General features: G+C 41.0%; 1 protein-coding gene and 1 pseudogene across 1 annotated transcript; one reads left to right on the top strand and one right to left on the bottom strand.

The window, feature by feature from the left end:
• Positions 1–3396: 3396 nt before the first annotated feature.
• On the bottom strand, positions 3397–3877 carry LOC18033354 (annotated as a pseudogene).
• A 2104-nt stretch (positions 3878–5981) lies between these two features.
• On the top strand, positions 5982–8092 carry LOC112099173. The gene is made up of 3 exons (XM_024186286.1): positions 5982–6303; positions 6419–6817; positions 6930–8092. The coding sequence occupies exons 1-3, from the start codon at positions 5982–5984 to the stop codon at positions 8090–8092; spliced, it is 1884 nt and encodes a 627-aa protein (XP_024042054.1).
• Positions 8093–20144: the final 12052 nt, after the last annotated feature.

Genomic DNA, 20144 nt, shown 5'->3' with positions numbered 1-20144 from the left:
TTATTCAGCTATTTTCAATGAAATTATGAGTATTAATTTTGTTTTTCATTTTTAAAAAGAAAAATTTCCTATACTAGTCCAACTTGCTGGAGTTTTCTTCTGCTATTAGCATGATTTTTTGGTAATCTCTTTTTTCATTTTTTTCCCTTTTCTGTATTTGAAGTTCTCCAAAGAACAATACCAAGTTCTGCGGGCTTGATCTTTTATTTTCTTTTATTTGCTGAGAACTCCATGATGCTCCATTGTATACTAGTTGAAAAAATAATTGCACAAAGAAATAGGAGTTTGAGTTTGAGTTTGTTAAAGCTTTTTGTTCTATAAATTTGAGACACAAAGTTTTTAACTCTTTAGGTCGCTTTGTGGATGTTGCGAAAGTGCGGGTTGATCAATTATCAATAGTATGGTGACTGTGATTTTTAAAGAAATATAAATGTGGTGATAAATAAATATAAAGAAAATTAGACACAATAATTTACGTGGTTTAGTGTAATACCTACGTCCACGGTAAAAAATAAAAGATAATTTTACTAATAATGAGAATTTATAAAAAGTGAAAAAAGCTCTTGAAACTCACAACTTCAATATACTTAATTGTATTCTCGCTAAAACACTTAAGTGAAAGTTCTCTCAAATTTTTCAAATTGCTTCATATGCAATTACCCTCGAATCTCTCAATTGGAATGCATTCAAATTAACAAATGGCCTGGTATTTATAACTAAAGATCATACATGCATCTAATCATTGTTCCCAAAAGTTTTTGAAAAATGGCAACCGAAATCAACAATTTTGAAAAAATCGATTGGCTTTTAGAAAACCACCACATTTTTCTCCATGCAACTGTCAACAAAATCATGCCACCAACTTTGCCTTTTGAAATTGCAAGCCATTATTTGAACTTTCAACTGTGGAAGCAGCAAACATGGCAGCACTTGGAGGAGGTATTTTTCTTGCAATTGATTTGCTACAGAAAGCTGGGAATTTCAGAGAAGCGAGTAAGCTTGTTATGAACTTTGTGTTCTCCAACTCACTTTGGTCATGTGGGAGCAGAGGTTGGCCCTTAAAGCAATTTACGCCGGAGGAGCTCTTACAAAAAGCAAAGTCACCGGAAAAGAATGACTCGAACTAATTCTATGAATTTGTTTGTGCACAGGCTGGCATTTTACCAAATGATCGGAGTAACCTACTCATGATGAATCAACAGTTCGTTGATTCTAAAAGAAATTACAATATCAGAGGTGAAATACTATCGTCTCGAATGATTTTGGACTTCCATCTTCATTCAAATACCTCTATATATCATTGGGAAGATGAATTAGTTTTGAACCTTACAACATATTCGGATGATTCAATTTGTAAAAGCCAGGTTTCATTTGAGACGTTCGTCTACTTTTGGAACTGCTGGAAGGATAAGATTGTAAAGATTTTTGGTAACCAGCTTGTTCTTAAACTCAACAAAACAAATCACTGCCCAAGATCTCTTTGACCAAATCAATTCAAGTTACAAAAATACAAGATTGAACAGATCAAAACACAATAAAAAAAAACACCAGCAAGAACTGATCAAGAAACAGCAAAGAACAAGAACCAAACAAAATACACAGAATGCCAAAGGTTTACGTGGTTCAGCTGTGCATAGTATGCTCATGGGAGATGAGCTTTTATGGTTTAAACAAAAGAGACAGTTATAGAGCCTTATACTAGACTTTACCAAGAACAAGATGATGCTTTCTCTCTCTCAAATCTCTTTCTGCAGGACTCTAGAATTACTTTCAGATAGCTCTCGAAAACCCAGGTTTTATACCCTGTTTCAATAACAAGTTTATTTTTAGATTGTACAGTTTGTTGACACGTGGTTAGCGAGCTTAACTAACTAATTCAAGCTCCACACATGCTCTCACGTGCTTACTTAAGCTGCTGACCAAAACGCATAATTAGCATGTCGTTTTGTAAAATCAGTTTTCTGTTACATGCAAGTGAGTAGCACGTGACTTTATAAAACTTCTCAAGCCTCAAACACTGTCGTTTCTGAAGAACCAGTTTGATTCACCAGCTATCTTCACAGAACCCTAATTTAAATATTTTTTAACCGCAAGAAACCTTAAACCAATTATCCTTATCATCCCATCAACATTTAAGCAACCCTCTTGAATTAGAACCATCCTTCATTCTCAGTCAAACTCCTTAACACCTTCAAACGTCAACCTTAAACCTCAAGAAAATGTCATAGTAATATTCTTGATTTACCACCTAAATTGTTTTATTCTTGCAAACTAATTTTAGAACCACCTTTGACATCATTCAATCGCATATTTTGGGTTGCTATCACCCCATAATTCGAACTTTACGCTCTAGATCCCATTAGGATTTTTTCACCAATTTAGTGCCATATTGGTGAGTAAAGGAGGATCTTAACTTGATTTTCCATTATTCACTAGTGTAATGCTTCCACGCTACTACTCACAGGAGGTGCCATTCCTTTTCAAGCCCAGGTTTGCTAGTTGCTAAACCAACTATAGTTAATGCTTCAACATGAGTTTATTTAGGTGAGATCAATGCCCAGATAATCTTATGAACCTTACTCTTTGATAAACAGAACGGTGGATTCACATACCACATTCAGTCGAGGTTAGAGATGATGCCCAAATACTATTCTCAGTTGAAAGGATTGTCTCCAACCAATCCTGAGATGACATATGGATGGATCCAAGTCCTGTCAAAGCAATTATCAACTATTTACGTTTGAACAGAAAAGATAGAAATTTTTAACTTTTTATGCCAATGGAATAGGTTTAAAAAAAAAAAAAAGAATACCTCTTACAATTTCCCTAGTAGCATGTACCTAATTAATATTAATATAGTCATAATATCTTTCTATATCTTTTTCTTTAAATTATCATTTCTATATTTTAACATTAAAAGATGTTTTTTTTTTTTTTGTAGTTATTGTTTTGTATTATACTTGCTTCAGCCTACCGGCATTTTTTTTTTAAGCTCTTGGGCTGAGCTTTAGCTTTGATTGAAAGGTCAGGTTTAGTCACAAGGGCTGAGAAATACTTAACAAATGAAAGATAAATTTTTTATGAGTGGGACTATTGGCACCCCTCTAAATATTTCTCAACACCTCTTTTTTTTATTAACCCCATTAAAATATTATAAAATTCTTTTAACACCCATTTAATGACAAAAATACCCTTAATTTAAATTTATTAGTATAAACCCCATTGTTTAATTTTTGATCCCTTGAATTGATTGTGGATAAAATTTAATTTTTGATCCCTTGTTTAATTTATTAATATAAAATTGTCTAATATTGTATTGACTAGCTAGATCAATTTGTTTTTCTCTATAAAGTCTTCTAAAATCAATTTCCATACAATGAATGCGTGTGTCTGAAGAATAGGGGAATTCCTCTTTCCCAGTTATAATAATCTTTCCAAAACTACAAGTTATAGTTCAAACTTTGAGTCGCCTAATTGGCTCAGTAAGATTGCCATGTCCATACCTTGTACCATAGTGGGCACCACTGTGTCATAGAGACAGTGGTGCAGATTTCTGTACTTTCTTAATGCATCTCTGAAACTTCTCGTGGCATTTAATATTTGTCAACCCTTTCTTATCAACGCATTCATCGTGGATCTTGCAGCAAGCATCCAGATCGTCACATGGTTTCTCCCCAAGACAGCTGGACCACCCTACTCCACAATACTTCCCGTACCGAATCCCAACAGAATTACAGTTCTCTGCAACACAAGTTATGCTGCATTTGACTTGAGAATCGTTGATGGCACTGGCGGACTTGGAGAAGACGATGATGAATACAAAGGCCAATGCTGCGATGACACACGTCCGAAACGGGACGAATGCACCAAGCATCATTTTTTCTCTCGTTTTCCGTCTTCTCCGCGGTAGACTAGCTAGATCAATTGTTTCTTTTGTGGTAACTTCAAACACCAAATCCTTAAAAGCACTTACATTAGCAACGATTTTACGTGAAGAGCGTGATAATGGAACAAATTTAAGAGGAATGAATAATTTTATGTCAATGATAATAGCAATGATTCTATTAACAAATCCAATAGCAATAAGGAATTTTTAAGGGGAAAAAATTATTTGATTTTGAGTGGTGGTTTAATTAGAAATTGTCTTATTATGTAATTTTAATAAAGGTTAAAATTGTAAAATAATTAAAGGGGTGTTAAAAGGTATTTAGAGGGGTGCCAATAGTCCCACTCATTTTTTATTTCAATATATTTTATTATTATTATTTAACCATTCCATAAAATAGATTGAAAGTTGTAACTCCTTTAAACCCAATTTTTTAAGCCTAATCTTATAAAAATAAAATTTTATTAACTATATATGTATAAAACATAGCGAAAAAATTTTTTTAAAAAAATGTAAAACATAACATCCCGCCTTCTAGGGCTTGGATGAAAAAGCCAACCAGATTTTGTCATTCCAACTTTGAAAATAATATTAATTGGTTCATAAATTAATTCGTTATCTTTCAGGTTTAGGTGGCATGATTCAAGGTTAATGGGGACATATATCTGATCCCACAAATGAGGTGATTATTACTATTATTATTTTTAAATTGATTACAATAGGTATTATAATTTTAAATTTATTGGAAATCTAAATACAAATAGTTATAGTATGTCCAGAAATCTACCGACTCAAACTCATTGTTGATGCTGAAATCTGCTCGTCCTTAGACCGACCAGATTCTTTCACCAACGTTTACGTTATTGACTGTTGCTCGAACCACTCAGGCTGGAATCACCTTCTTTTCCCTCGCTAGACCTGCGTTCACCAAAAACGGATCAGAGACGCCGGTGGTTTTGCCGGCGTAAACCCTCCGATGCCTAAGTTAGCACAAGGTGTTTACGGGAAAACAGTGTAATATGATTTCAGGAAATTTGTAAGGAAATGGCCTGGTTGCAATTTGGCAGCGTTTCCCCTCTCTCTCTTTTTTCTCCCCTATCTTCTTCGATGTCTTTCTCTTTTATAGCCGCCCTTTGTCCCACGTTTTCCGTTTGCCCCTGATTCCTCCTTTTTCGGGTGGTGGTAGCCCCTCATGGGACTCTAACTGTTAGATTGTGGGCAAACGTGGATCTCGCGTGTCCTTCAACCGTTCTGGGAGAAACGCAACTACCGCGGTTTTGTGGGATCGTGTTCCCGCTTTCCTGGGGATGAGTATTGGCTCGGCATATATTTCTGGTCGGTATGTTTCCCTGGTTGTTCTCTCCTCTGATCGGCTCATGCTTGCCCACATGCTCTGCTCGTATATAAGAGATGAAGCAATCCGTTCTGGGATGGAACTAGTTGCATGGCCGACCTGGTGTTCTTCATGCACTCAACACCAGTCCCCCAGTTTCTGGTCTGGCGAGTGAAATGAGTTAAGAGTAGAAACTGATGGTCAAATCACACCAGCCCAGGGAGCTTCTCATCTGACCCTCTTTTTACTGAGACGGGCCTGACCTGATGTATTATTTTTCTACTGAGGAGGCCCCGATCTGAGCATGGGCCTAAGTGACCTGTACATAGCATATCTGGGCTTACATCTAACCTGGCCCCTTGTAACGGTTGGTGACGCGGCATCTCCAGACTCTTCGTATTTGAAATTTGAAACGACGGGCTATCCATCCTCGATATATGGGGGGGGTGAGCTGGCATATCCCATCACTTAAATGCTTCCCTTTTCCCCTTTTCGTTTTAAATCCCTAAACTGGGGTCTTCATCATTTTGTTATTCGTTTCTCCGCCGTCAACCAAATTCTCTCTGTACTTTGCTCACACTTCCAGCGTCCGGAGTATCCATTCGCCGGGTGTTTTCTGTGTCACGGCGGCGCTATCAGTGTCAGTCTATTCCAGGTATAGTCCTTTTAACTTCTCCTCTGGTTGTTGTTGATTGGGTTCTGTGTTGCCTTCTTTGTGTCCATATACTCGAGTTTTCTCTGTTTCCTTTCTGGGATTCCGGTATGTCAAATCGGAAGAGGAAGTTGATTGTTGATGAGGGTGATGAAGAGTCAGGGGACTCAGGCTTCGATGTGCCAATACCCACTGATAACTTAGGACCCTCCAGTAGTGTAGGTCATTCCCATGGCAGGAGTACCCTTGAATACCCACGCCCTTTGGTTATCTCTCCTTCCCCCGAATTAGAGCTTGTAGGGAATAGAGGTGGACCTGCGTCGGGCTCTGGTGAGAATCACAGTTCTGGTGGGGTTGGGTTCCCTGAAGGAGTAGGTGATGGTGAGGGAAGCAGCTCCGGACCGAGCCGACCTGCTCAGAAAAGGCACCTAGGTCATAGGGTAGGCTGATTCCTACCCTATTGATTTCCTGGCTTGCGCCACTACCCCCACCGATTTATTTAAACTTAGGAATCTCTACAATATCCCCAACGAGATTCTTCTTGTAGTTCCTGGAAAAGGGGATGTCCCCAGTCGGCCTCCGAAAGGGTATGTGACGATGCACTTGGAGAGTTTCAAACTAGGAGCTCGGCTGCCCCTCCAACCTTATTTTGCTAAGATACTGAGCGGTATGCACCTGGCCCCAGGTCAGCTACACCCAAATGGGTGGAGGGTTCTCTCGGCAATGTTTGTGTTGTGGGAGAGGTGCGGGTTGGAGGAGCCTTCCCTTGTTGAAGTGAAACATCTGTATCAGCTGCGGAGTAGCCCGAAGGAGGCGGGCTGGTACTACTTTATGTCCAGTTCTGCAAAGAGGAAACCGATCACTGGGTTTCCATCTTCTTGCAAAAATTGGAAGAACAAATTCTTCTTTGCTGGAGGGAAATGGTGCCCAGCAGTTCGGTCGCTTGGTGGGGATCTTTATCTTCCCACCCATTTTGTCACCCCAGGTCGCTCATTTTTGCCTATATTCTTAATTAAATTGCTACTTATTGGGTTCTTTAACCTTTTGTGCTATTTCAGAGTCGTGGGGTCTGATCGGGGGGCTTGAAGATCGACCCTTGCTTCAGGTGGAAACTGCTCTGGTGAACGCTTCTACCTGCCAAGACCTCCTGTCTCCAACAAACCTGGTCGGTTCGGGCCTAGTGGATTTAGCCGCTGGAATGGATAACAAGATCCTCAGCGCGATGAGCAGGAAGCGTGGTCGGGCTCCGAGCAGCTCTAGCAACCCTCCTCCTCCTCCGAAGAAACCTAGCGTTGGTCCTTCTAAGGCGCCTATTCCTGCTCTGCCTCCTCCTCCACCTCGTAAGAGTGGTGGGGATAAAACCTCCGACAAGGGCCCTGAGGTCAGCTTGCAGTCTGGGGACCGATCTTCTCCTCTCCCGTCTCGGGATCAAGGTGATTACCTGAGTCCATATCAGAAAGACTATAAAAGATCGGTTGGGCCCAAGATGGTGAAGGACATCGAGAGCATGAGCCTCTCCGAGTTGGCTGCTTCTGTTCAGAGAGTTTCCTTCAGGCTGGCCACAATGGTCTCGTGCTACAAGACCGGGTCCGCGCGTCATGAGAAGAAGCTTCAAGCCGACAATCAGGAGTTGAAGAAGAAGGCTGACTCTGCTGATCGCTCCAAGGAGAAGCTGGCTGAGCTGAACAAGCTGAATATGGAGCTAGAGGAGAAAGTTGCAGTTGCTGAGTCCACTTCCTCCCAGCTTGAGGGCGAGTTGGGTGACCTGAGATCTGATCTTCAGGCTACTCAAGTTGAAAGGGATACTCTGAGAGCCACCCTTGAGGAGGAAATTAAATCCTTGGGTGAGCAGCTGGCTGAGGAGAAAGGCAAATCCGCTGATGTGGACGACCGGCTGGATGCCGAGTATGATTCTGGGGTTGCCTTCTCCTATAAGTGTATCATGTCTGTGCTTAAGGATGAATATCCCGAGCTGGACATGAGCAAGCTGGAGGCCAGAGTGCAGCGGTATATGGCGGGGGTCGACCAAGCAGATAAGGAGCAAGGTGAGCAGGAACAGGTGGATGCTCCTTCGGATGGGATGCAGGAGGGAGAAGCTGGGCTGCGTGTCTTTGAAGTGGGACAGGGGTCCGTGCCCCCTCCTCCCGAGATTGCTGACCTCCCACCTCCCGGGACAACAGATCCTTCACCTGCTGAAGCCGCTGTCCCTCCTAATCCTTAGGTCTATTTTTGTATAGACTTTAGATTTTCATTAGTTTTGTAACCAACTGAACATTAATAAATTTTTAGATGTTCTTTATTGGCTCCCTTGTTTAATGTCTACTCATAGACTGCTTCTGCAAAATAATTGCACGACTTATCTGATCTTGCCTGCTGGTTTCTTAGTGGACCGAGTAGGTGTAGGTATTTACTTGCCTTAGTAAACTTCTCGTAGAATTAGCTGCTGGTCTTTCGTTGACCGAGCAGAAACAGGCACTTTGTTGCCTTAGTGGAATTTTCGAAGCTTTAGCTGCTGGTCTTCGTTGACCGAGCAGAAGTAGGCACTCGCTTGCCTTAGTAAAATTAGCTGCTGGTCTTCACTGACCGAACAGAAATAGGCACTCGCTGGCCTTAGTAAAATTAGCTGCTGGTCTTCACTGACCGAACAGAAGTAGGCACTCGCTGGCCTTAGTAAAATTAGCTGCTGGTCTTCACTGACCGAACAGAAATAGGCACTCGCTGGCCTTAGGAAAATTAGCTGCTGGTCTTCGCTGACCGAACAGAAATAGGCACTCGCTGGCCTTAGGAAAATTAGCTGCTGGTCTTCACTGACCGAACAGAAATAGGCACTCGCTGGCCTTAGGAAAATTAGCTGCTGGTCTTCACTGACCGAACAGAAATAGGCACTCGCTGGCCTTAGTAAAATTCTTGTTGAGCTTGTTAGCAAAGGGATTTCGTGCTGAATTCATCTTTATTTCAAATTTGAGTGTATTACAAAACTACTGAATATTTACATGCGCATCAAGCCGTCATGCGGTTAACAGAAATAACTTATCAAAATGGGAATTCAGTAGAGGACTCTGCTTACTGGAAATATTTCTTCAAGTGTTCGGCGTTCCACGACCTTTTCACGTCTCGTCCATCCTGGTACGCTAACTTATAAGCTCCCGGTCCAGTGGCTCGTATCACCCTGTACGGACCTTCCCACTTTGGGCCAAGAGCGCCATGGTTAGGATTCCTGGTGTTCTGGTTCACCCTCCTAAGTACCCAATCTCCTGCTCGGAACTGCCTTACGCGTACGTTCTTGTTGTAATAACGCATGACCCTTTGCTGGCACTGGGCCACTTTCTGTGCTGCTCCTTCCCTTCTCTCCTCCAGCAGGTCCAGACTTAAGCAAATCTGCTCGTCATTTTGCTCCTCAATGAAATATTCCGTCCGATGTGTTCCCACTCCAATCTCTGCTGGGATTACCGCCTCATGACCAAAGGCTAAAGCGAACGGTGTTTCTCCTGTGGCGGTTTTGTGAGTTGTCCTGTAGGCCCACAGTACTCCTGCTAGCTCGTCGACCCAAGCTCCCTTCTTCTCTCCCAATCTAGTCTTTAGGAGCTTCTTTATCACCTTGTTGGCCGCTTCCACTTGTCCGTTTGCCTGGGGGTGTGCGGGGGTGCAAAACTTCAGGTCCACCCCCAGGTTTCGGCAAAATTCCCTGAAGTTGCCGTTGTCAAATTGCCTCCCATTGTCTGTGATGATGGCGTAGGGGATCCCATATCTGCAGATGATATTTTTCCAAATGAAATCTGTTGTCTTCCTCTCTGTGATTTGGCTGAGGACTCCTACTTCCACCCATTTGGTGAAGTAATCTATTGCCACAATTGCATATGTCGCCGCTCCTCGTCCCTTAGGCAATGGACCAATCAAATCGATTCCCCATTGGGCGAAAGGCCATGGGGATGTCATCGCCGTCAGCTTTTTCGGGGGTTGTGCAGGAACCTCGGAGAAGCTTTGGCATGTTTTACAATTCTTTGCCATCCTTTTGGCGTCCTGGTGTATGGTTGGCCAGAAGTATCCTTGCCGGAGTGCCTTGAAGGCTAAAGTTCTTGCTCCCGAGTGATTGCCGCATATTCCCTCATGAATCTCTCTCAGCACATAATCCGCCTCCTCATCATCCAAACATCTCAAAAGGGGCAAGGTGAACCCTCGGCGGTACAGCACTCCATCCAGTAGCGTATACCTTGCTGCTCGGCATTTTAATTTCCTTGCTTGCCTTTTGTCCTCTGGTAAAACTCCATCGCGGACATATGCGCGAATCGGGTCCATCAAGGACTCTCCAATACTTACTCTCATCACCTCTGCTTCTTCCTCAATACTTGGTGAGGTCCTTACCTCTAATGGAACCGATTTCGGTAATTTTGGGTCTGCAATGGCTGCCATCCTAGCCAGCATATCTGCTCGGAAATTTTCATTCCGGGATATCTGCTTTACCTCCACTGCTTGGAAAAGCCTAACCATCTGCTTCGCCTTCTTCAAATAAAGGCCCATCTTTTCTCCCCTCGCTTGAAACTGATCATTGAGCTGATTACACACCAATTGGGAATCTGCTCGAATTTCAACTCTTTCTGCTCTGAGAGCGTGTGCAAGTCCGAGCCCGGTGATAAAGGCTTCATACTCAGCTTGGTTGTTTGTGAGTTGAAATTCGAACTTCACCGCATATGTTATCTCGGTTCCCTCTGGGCTCCGTATTACCACTCCTGCTCCGGACCCTTGCTCACTACATGACCCGTCAACCATTACCAGCCATGTCCCCTTTGAATCCTCTTGCTCCTCCGGTTGTTCCTCTTGGACCTCTTCCCCCGGCTCAACACAATCCACCATAAAATCTACCAGGGCTTGGGCCTTGGTTGCTCCTCGGGGCCTATAGGACAGGTCAAATTCGCTCAGCTCCACGGACCATTTTACTAACCGACCAGACGCATCTGGTTTTTGGAGTACTTGCCGAAGTGGCTGGTCGGTCATTACAACGATCTGGTGGGCTTGGAAGTATGGTCGGAGTTTACGTGCTGCTGTTATCAGAGCCAACGCCCACTTCTCCATTGGTGGGTATCGGGTTTCTGCGTCCACCAGGGCCTTGCTCGTGTAGTATACCGGGTGTTGCTTCCCTTCTTCCTCCCTCACTAAGACCGAGCTGGTAGCCCGCTTGGAGATTGTTAAGTACAAAAGCAGCTGGTCACCCTCTCTCGGAGTTGATAGTAACGGGGCGCGGGCTAGGTATTCCTTCAACTGTCCAAATGCCTCCTCGCATTCTGGTGTCCATTCCATCTTCTTTCCTTTCTTTATGATTTGGAAGAAAGGGTGGCACTTATCAGTGGCTCGTGAAATGAATCGGTTCAATGCTGCCAGCTTCCCCGTAAGGCTCTGCACCTCCTTAACTGTTCGTGGGGACCTCATTTCTATCACCGCCCGTATCTTCTCCGGGTTGGCCTCAATACCTCGATGGCTCACCAGGTATCCCAAGAATTTGCCCGAGCTGACCCCAAATGCACATTTCTCCGGGTTCAGCTTCATTTTGTACCTCCTCAGCAATTCGAAAGTCTCTTCCAAGTGCTTCACATGATCCCTCGGTTCTCTTGACTTGGTGATCATATCGTCCACATATACTTCCATAGTGCGACCGATCAATGGTTTGAAGACCTTGTTCACCAACCTTTGATAGGTAGCTCCTGCATTTTTCAGGCCAAAGGGCATCACCCTGTAACAAAATAAACCCATGTTAGTTATAAAGGTGGTGCTTTCCTCATCCTGCTCGTTCATGGGTATCTGGTTGTATCCGGAGAAGGCATCCATGAAACTGAGCAGACTATGACCCGCGGTTGAGTCCACCAGCTGATCTATTTTCGGCAGGGGGAAGCTGTCCTTCGGGCATGCCTTATTGAGGTCCGTGAAGTCTACACACATTCTCCACTTCCCATTGGCCTTCTTTACCAGTACCACATTGGAAATCCACTCCGGGTACTTAGCTTCCCTTATAAATCCTGCTTTCAGTAGCTTTTCCACCTCGGCATTTATGGCCTCGTACCTTTCGTGGTTGAAGCACCTCCTTTTCTGCCTCACCGGCCTTGCCCCTCTTTTGACCGCCAGCTTGTGACAAGCTATCCCGCGGTCAATACCTGGCATATCCTCATGAGACCAGGCAAATATGTCCGCATGGGACTGTAGACACTTCACCAGCTCGCCTTTTATTGCTTCGCCTAATTCTGATCCGACCTTAACCACTTTGCTAGGGTCGCTCCTGCTTACAACAACTTCCTTCAGCTTCTCAACAGGTTCCTGGCGGCCATTTTTTGAATCCCCTCGATTATCCAGAGAGGTCACCTGCAGCGTTTCCTTGGCCGCTGTAGCATAACAGCTCCTGGCCATTCTCTGGTCGCCCTTCACTACACCCACAACTCCATTTATTCGGTACTTCAGCGCCAGATAATGCGTGGATATTACGCATTGGCTTATCCTCATGAATGGTCTCCCCAATATCATCTGATAAGGACTTCTTTCCTCTACCACTACAAAGTCCAGCATCATCGTTCTTTCAAATGGCTTTGTCCCCACAGTAATCGGGAGTTCAATGACCCCCATGGGAGTTAACCGTCCCCCTCCAAATCCCTTCAAGGATGTATTCGTTCGCTCCAGCTTTAAGTCTGAAATCCCCATATCATCTAAGGCCGACTTAAACAGAATGTCTACTGAGCTGCCCGTATCTACCAGTATTCGCCGTAATTCTGTACTGGCCACCAACGCTTTAATTACCAGTGCATCCTCGTGAGGGTACAAAATGCCCTCTTCGTCATTCTCTGTCCACATAATAGGAACTTGCCGTACTTTTGCCCTCTTGGCTGCTGGCAAATTGAAAAGCACTTCTTTGCTAGTCAGGGCGTATCTCCCATAGTTCTTCCGCGCCCTGTTCGAATCTCCGGCCAATGTTGGCCCTCCTGCTATCACACGGACGGTCGGCTGCTCACGTTCTAAACTCCTCTCAACTCCTTCATCCCGTGTGTACTGTGATTCCGTGGCAGGGGATATTCCATCTACATACTCGTCCAAGTATCGGTTCCTCACTAAATCCTCCACCTGAGTCTTCAGGTCACGGCATTGGTTGATAGTGTGACCGTGAGTGTCGTGGAACTTGCAGAATCTGCTCTTATCCCGTCGGTGAGTTGGTTTTGTTATTGGGGCCGGGGGGTATAGCAGGCCTCGTCCCTCAATCCTCTCATACAATTCCTCCATGGAGATCTTTAGTGGAGTGTGTTGTCTATATGTCAAGCTCTGGTCTACCAGCTGAACGGCTCGGCTATCATGAACGTCATCTCGGGCTGGCATAGTTGCTAACTGATCTGGTCGTCTGGCCCTGGGATTGGTTGCATGTGATGCTCTGGGAGTGTTATGATAGGGGTCGGCAGCTATCTGCCGGAATTCTCGCTGCCGATCTGGGAATGGGAGACGTGGAGGCTGAGCCCGATTGTGCTGGAACTGTTGTGATCTTGTAGCTATGGGGTAAGGGTGGGATCTAGCTGATGTTCCGCCCCTTTCTGAGGGTTCCCCAGCTCGCTTTCCCGACCTGCTCCCATTGGGAGTTCTCCTTTCCTTTCGTCTTAGCTCCTCCAGCTGTTCACTCTTTATCTTTGCCGATTTTTCTTCCTCTATTTCGATATCTCTCTTTGCCTGCTCATATCCTGCTGAATAATTCTGCACCAGGGGGCTTCTCAGGTTATACCATAGCCGGCCTATCCTCACACCCTCCTTTAAACCCTTCAACGCCTGCGGGTGATTGAAAGCTCCCAAATCAAGTACGGCTCGGTGGTATCGCTTTATAAAATCTCGCAGGGACTCGTGCTCCTCCTGTCTCATCCCCATCAATTCCATCATGTCATCCTCTGGGGCCACTGCCCCCCGAAACTGCTCGGCCAACTCCTGGCATATCTGCTCATACCCCTTTATTCCTCCTCGGGGCAGCTTGCGGTACCATTCTCGGGCTCGTCCCTCTAGGGTCAACGGGAGCACCCTACATCTCTGAGCTGGTGTCAGCCCCTGCACACCCGTCATGTCGTTGAAACGCTCAATGTGTACCAACGGGTCACTTCGCCCGGAGTATTTGAGGTCGGGGAAGCGGAAATCCTTTGGGATTATGGTACTCATGATCTCCGTTGACAACGGAGATTCTTCATCTAGCATTATCCTCCAGCTCGGGGGCTTTCTCTTGCCCTGCATCTCCTCTATCACCTGCGCCAATCTGCGCACCTCCCCCTCCAATTCTACAGCACGATCAGGATCACGTGCAGCTATCTGGTCTCGCTCCTGCTCGGCGTTCTGCAATCGCTGTTTGAGCTCTCCTTCATCAACACTGGCCCCTCGGCCATTTATTTCCAGTGTCCGTCCGGGGCGAGGTTGGTCTCTCCCTTCATCAACGTGTTCCCCTGGGACCCGACCAGTACTTCGGTGGGGATGCACCCCGTTAGGTTGGTCTCCGTACGGGGGGATTTCCCCGACTCTACGCCCCCGGAGGCTGGGTTCTGCTCCAACTCCATCTCTTCCCACGGGGGTTTCGCAATCTCTTCTCCGCTCGTCCCTCAGCTCAAACAATACGGCCGCAAGAGTCTCCATTTGTTTCTCCATCCGCTCCAGTCTATCTTGCGTCATCCTCTCTCGGGCTTCATTTGCAATTTCCCGAAGAGTGATTGTCTCCCCAGCTTCGTTATCCTCCCTCAGAGCGTCCTTCCTCGTCACATCCATGTTTAACCGTTCGCTGTTTCTCCGGTACTTCCTAATTCGGTGGTAGCTTTTTATCCAGCTCCCCACAGACGGCGCCAAAATGTTGATGCTGAAATCTGCTCGTCCTTAGACCGACCAGATTCTTTCACCAACGTTTACGTTATTGACTGTTGCTCGAACCACTCAGGCTGGAATCACCTTCTTTTCCCTCGCTAGACCTGCGTTCACCAAAAACGGATCAGAGACGCCGGTGGTTTTGCCGGCGTAAACCCTCCGATGCCTAAGTTAGCACAAGGTGTTTACGGGAAAACAGTGTAATATGATTTCAGGAAATTTGTAAGGAAATGGCCTGGTTGCAATTTGGCAGCGTTTCCCCTCTCTCTCTTTTTTCTCCCCTATCTTCTTCGATGTCTTTCTCTTTTATAGCCGCCCTTTGTCCCACGTTTTCCGTTTGCCCCTGATTCCTCCTTTTTCGGGTGGTGGTAGCCCCTCATGGGACTCTAACTGTTAGATTGTGGGCAAACGTGGATCTCGCGTGTCCTTCAACCGTTCTGGGAGAAACGCAACTACCGCGGTTTTGTGGGATCGTGTTCCCGCTTTCCTGGGGATGAGTATTGGCTCGGCATATATTTCTGGTCGGTATGTTTCCCTGGTTGTTCTCTCCTCTGATCGGCTCATGCTTGCCCACATGCTCTGCTCGTATATAAGAGATGAAGCAATCCGTTCTGGGATGGAACTAGTTGCATGGCCGACCTGGTGTTCTTCATGCACTCAACACTCATGACTGCAACTTAAAATTTATCTAGTTACAAGCTCACATCTAATGTAAGGCTTGAGAGAATCCACAATTGAAATCATTGATGTTGATCTGACTTAAAAGTGTTTATTTTACTCCCAAGTATAAGAGTGCCTAATTATACTATATCTCAGTGAGTCCAAGGTCGATCCATAGCGAAATGATTTAATTAATTTATTTAAGTTTATCTAAAAAAATAAAATAAAATTTAAATATTTACAATTTAATTTGAGAAAAACTATAAAATTGAATTAGTTAGGGTTATTGATCCGCTAATAGTAAAAAATATAATTTAGTAAATTCTTTTTATTTTTATTTTATTATCTAAAAGATTAATTGTATAAATTATATTTTTTTCCCATTAATTTTGTTATGGATTAAGTACTTATGTGCCAAAACTTAACTTGTCTACAATAAGTTAAAATACCATTTTAACATACTTTATACTAAGATATTAAGAATTGATTGTGTCAAACTCCCATGTTTGTCTACAATAAATCAAAATTTCAAAATATAAAATATGGATAAAATTAAATAGAAAATAATTTAATTTATATAATTAAAAATAGAATTTGATTAAATCATATTTTTTCTACCCTAACTATTAGTATTTAGCTAAACATATTTGAAATAAAAGAAATTATTAAAATTGAAAAATACATAAATAAAAATATGGTATTTGAAAATTGAAATAAAACTAATTTTATTTATTGAAAATATATTACAAAGAGAGATGAGAAGAAGAATTTGAGGGGAAAGAAGAGAAGGAAATGTGTGGAGAGGTGTGTCCCCCTCCCCCCCCCCCCCCCCCTCTCTATTTATACTAATACAAGATTAATTCACACCACACAAATAAATAAAACTAATTATATCTTAGCCTTACATTTGTCTCACTAACAAAACATGAATCTAACTTAATTCACTCAAGCACATCCAATACATTCCACTAACAATTACCATACCTAACATGATAAAAACTTATAATTTCACAATTACCGCATTTACTGTGGTAAAACCTTATAATTTTACAACAAAAGTCGCGAATCCTCCTTGACAATCACCTAATTTCTCGGACTTTCAGAATCCAAATTTGACATCCGTATATTTGTTTGGAGCCCCAAATTGCGTAAAATTATTATTTTTACCTAATAAACACACAAAAATACACAAAATCAAATATTTAGAAAAATAATTAGAAATTCATAATATGTTAAATAATTACAAATGTAAATTATATTAATAGCACAAAATAACATTTTTACACCTTAATAAACATATAATTTTTAACACTAATCAATGTTGTTTACTTGCAAAAAGGGAAGGAGGAATGAGAAAGAAAATAGTGGAACCGATATAAAATTGGAAATATAGAACATTGGGAATCAAGTTTTGATTCCTTGAACTCACCATCTTACCCTAATGAAATTTCATAATTTCACTTTTGTCTTCAATTAAAGCATCATCATCATCACCGTCACCGTCATCGTCATTATTTTTTGTTCTTCTTCTTATTATTATCATTACCACCATCATCATCATTATATGATCATCACTGTCATTATTTTTGTTCTTCTTATTATTATTATCATTATCATTATCATTATTATTGTTAATTATTAATATTATCATTTTCACCAGCATCATAATCATTACTTTTGTTATTATTGTTGTTGTTGTTGTTGCAAGAATAATAGTTATTATTATTAGTAACATCTATTTTTAATAATAATAATAATCACAATTATTACATATGATAGTAAAACTAATAATAATTAATTAAGGGTTTTGTAACAACTGAAAACAATTCATTCTCATTCAAAATAAATTAAATACATTAATAGGAATACAACTCATTAGGTCTTACTGTTGTATGTGTTTATAATGAATGGGAATCCAGAATTAGAATCATTAATATTGATGTTGTTTACTTACAAAATGAAAGGGACAATGAAAATGAAAACAGTGGACCCATATGTATTGACATAGTTTTATCAACAATTTCGATTGACGTAGTTTTATCATGTTAAAACCTAATGAAATGTTACCAAAATGACTTGAAATTTTTATATATGGTGCATTTACATTCCCATTAACATTTCAAAAAATATTAATGTTCTCACATGCCCGATGGCCAGGCCATGACAATTATTAATGTAAGCATTTCCTGTTCTTTTGTCTTCTTTTAATTGTAAAAAATTGTTTTTGGTACCAAATTGGTTAGAAGTTAAATTTTCTTATCTGGAACTTTTAGTTGTGCAGACGAGAAAGGAAAGCTTATACGAAGTCAACTTTTAAGACATTTAAGATTAATGGACTTCAAATTGAAAGTTCTTTACCCCATGCTACCATTAAAATAGTTTCTTTGGTGTTTTCACTTGAGGCCTTAACAAAGAGTTAGGCTAACATTGCTCTTAAGAAATGTATATACCTAGCAGCATTTGGTGCTCCCTAACTTGCATTGGATGCATATGTATGTTTACAATATTTGGTTCCTGTTGTATTATTTTCTTCAAATAATATCCCTACTCTACTAACTAGTCTTTTATTGAAATAGAACCTACTTTAAAACACATTCAAGAGAAGGGGCTTGAATTTCATCAATTTGCTTTAACTGTTTTTTTATACGTGGGGTATAATTTCAACTTGCATTTCTAGCGTACTATGTTGCTGTAGTTTACTTTGTTGACATAAATAATTATATAATATTAATTTTGATGATAATAAACTTTATATGTTTTTGATTAAAAATGTTGGAGCTATCAATATTAAACAAACTCTTAAAGCTATATAATATTTTCAGATGTGTTTATGAATTTAGATAATAATTAACTTTAATTAGAAAATCATTCTCTACAAAAGACTATTAAAATGCTGATTTTGAAAAATAACGGCGAATCGTTTACTGAAAACGGTTAACCGATAATTTCTAGAAAGGTATTAGATAACCATGAACCATTTAGCAGGAACGGTTAAGCCAAATTTGTTTTGCAGGTTTCTGAAAATAAATGGCTAATCAATAATTTCAAACGGTTAACCGTTTATTTAAAATCTCAGCTCAATGGTCATTTGGACTAGTCAAAATGGTAAACCAATAGCAGTTAACGGTGATTCGATTTTGTTCAGAAAGTCAAAAATGGCTAGTTTTCAGTTCCAACTACAAAATGACTCAATTAAATTCAAATAAAAAGAGATCGAACAGTTATCATTGAGCTTGCTACTGAGTATATAACTAGTATTGAGCTTTAAACTTGTTTTTGTTTCATTGATTCACACTTTGAGCTTTAACTTGTAACCATATTCATTGTGTGAGAGAAAACTCATTTGTAATCTTTATTGATTAAGTGATTGTAAGTGTTGAGATACACTTGGGTTAAGATATTGGGGATAATTTCTTGTTGCAAAGGTCTGTTGACACATTGAAAGTCAATTATAAGAGTTGTTGAAGCCTTGGAGGCTTACTTAGTGAAATTCTCAAGCCCAGTGAGCTTGGAGGCGTGAATGTAGGCACGATTGGCCGAACCACGTAAAAATTGCGTGTTTGCTCTCTTACCCTATCTTTTTATTTTTCATTGCACATTAATTTGTTTATTTCGAATTTGGTTGCTTTGTTTAAATTGCATTTAACTTTAATTGCTTAAATTTTTAGAAACCCAATTCACCCCCTCTTGGGTTGTCTTGTTAATAGTTCATACTTTTATTTTTCATTTTTTTGTTTCATTAATAGTTTAAAATAACGTTTCAAAACACTTATCTCTTGGCATCAAGCTGCTAAGTGTTTGGTTGAGTTTACACTTTGATTGTGTTTGGAAATGGAATAATGTATCTACGCATGAAATGCCCATAATATTCTTTTGCGTCATTAGGTAGAAGTTGTTTCAATTAAATCTTTTTCTTTTATTGAAATTTTCGCTTTTGTTCCTTTTTTTCCCCTAATTGTGCTTAAAATTCTAATCATTTTCTCTCCTCTGTTACACATTTGACAGTGCAGTATGTAAACCTATTCTTGGTTATTAGATTTCAGGCCATTTTTTGATGCTTAACATTACATAAATGTATAACGTGTGAGTACTAACAGAAGATGTTGACGTACGTCAATTCTTGTTACTTAAAATATTTTGCTTGCGGTAAGCTTCTTTGATAAAAAATAGTAAAATGCTTGCAAAACATTTTTTTTTGTAATTTTTCATGATGCTATAATTCAAGACTGCATGTAAAGGATTTGCAAATGCAACATTTGAGGGCATGGATAACAAATGAAGAGGAAAGAATAAAAGAGTGGTGGTGATCGGGGGAGGCATTAATTGCTGGCCTCTCACTGCTAAGACTCTACAAGTGATTTACTACTAGAATTTGGTGGGCGTTGGTTTTTGGCACAAAATATTTTGCTGCCGGTGGTTACTTATATTAGGGTATTTTGTAAAATGTGGGGTTTAAGTAGTTTTGAATACTTTTAACAATATAATTTGTATCGTCAGATGAATATTGTAGTTTGAATACATATAAACTTCATTTTTTTTATTAGATTTTTTTAACTATAGGTGTTATATTTTATATTTTTTTTAGGATAACAAATTTTATTGATAAAATCAAATTTGAAGAAGTTGAGAATTTTGTATTGTTATAAATATATTAATTAATAATAAATTAATATTAATAAAAATAATAATAATCATAATATTTTGTGTCATGACCTAACCTAAACCTAGCAAAATATTGTTCGCTTTAGGCCTTAACAAAGTCT

This window comes from Citrus clementina, unplaced genomic scaffold, assembly GCF_000493195.1.
Source record: "Citrus clementina cultivar Clemenules unplaced genomic scaffold, Citrus_clementina_v1.0 scaffold_9, whole genome shotgun sequence".
Lineage (NCBI taxonomy): Eukaryota > Viridiplantae > Streptophyta > Magnoliopsida > Sapindales > Rutaceae > Citrus > Citrus x clementina.
The sequence above is the reverse complement of the archived record's forward strand: the minus strand, read 5'-3'. Positions and strand labels throughout refer to the sequence as shown.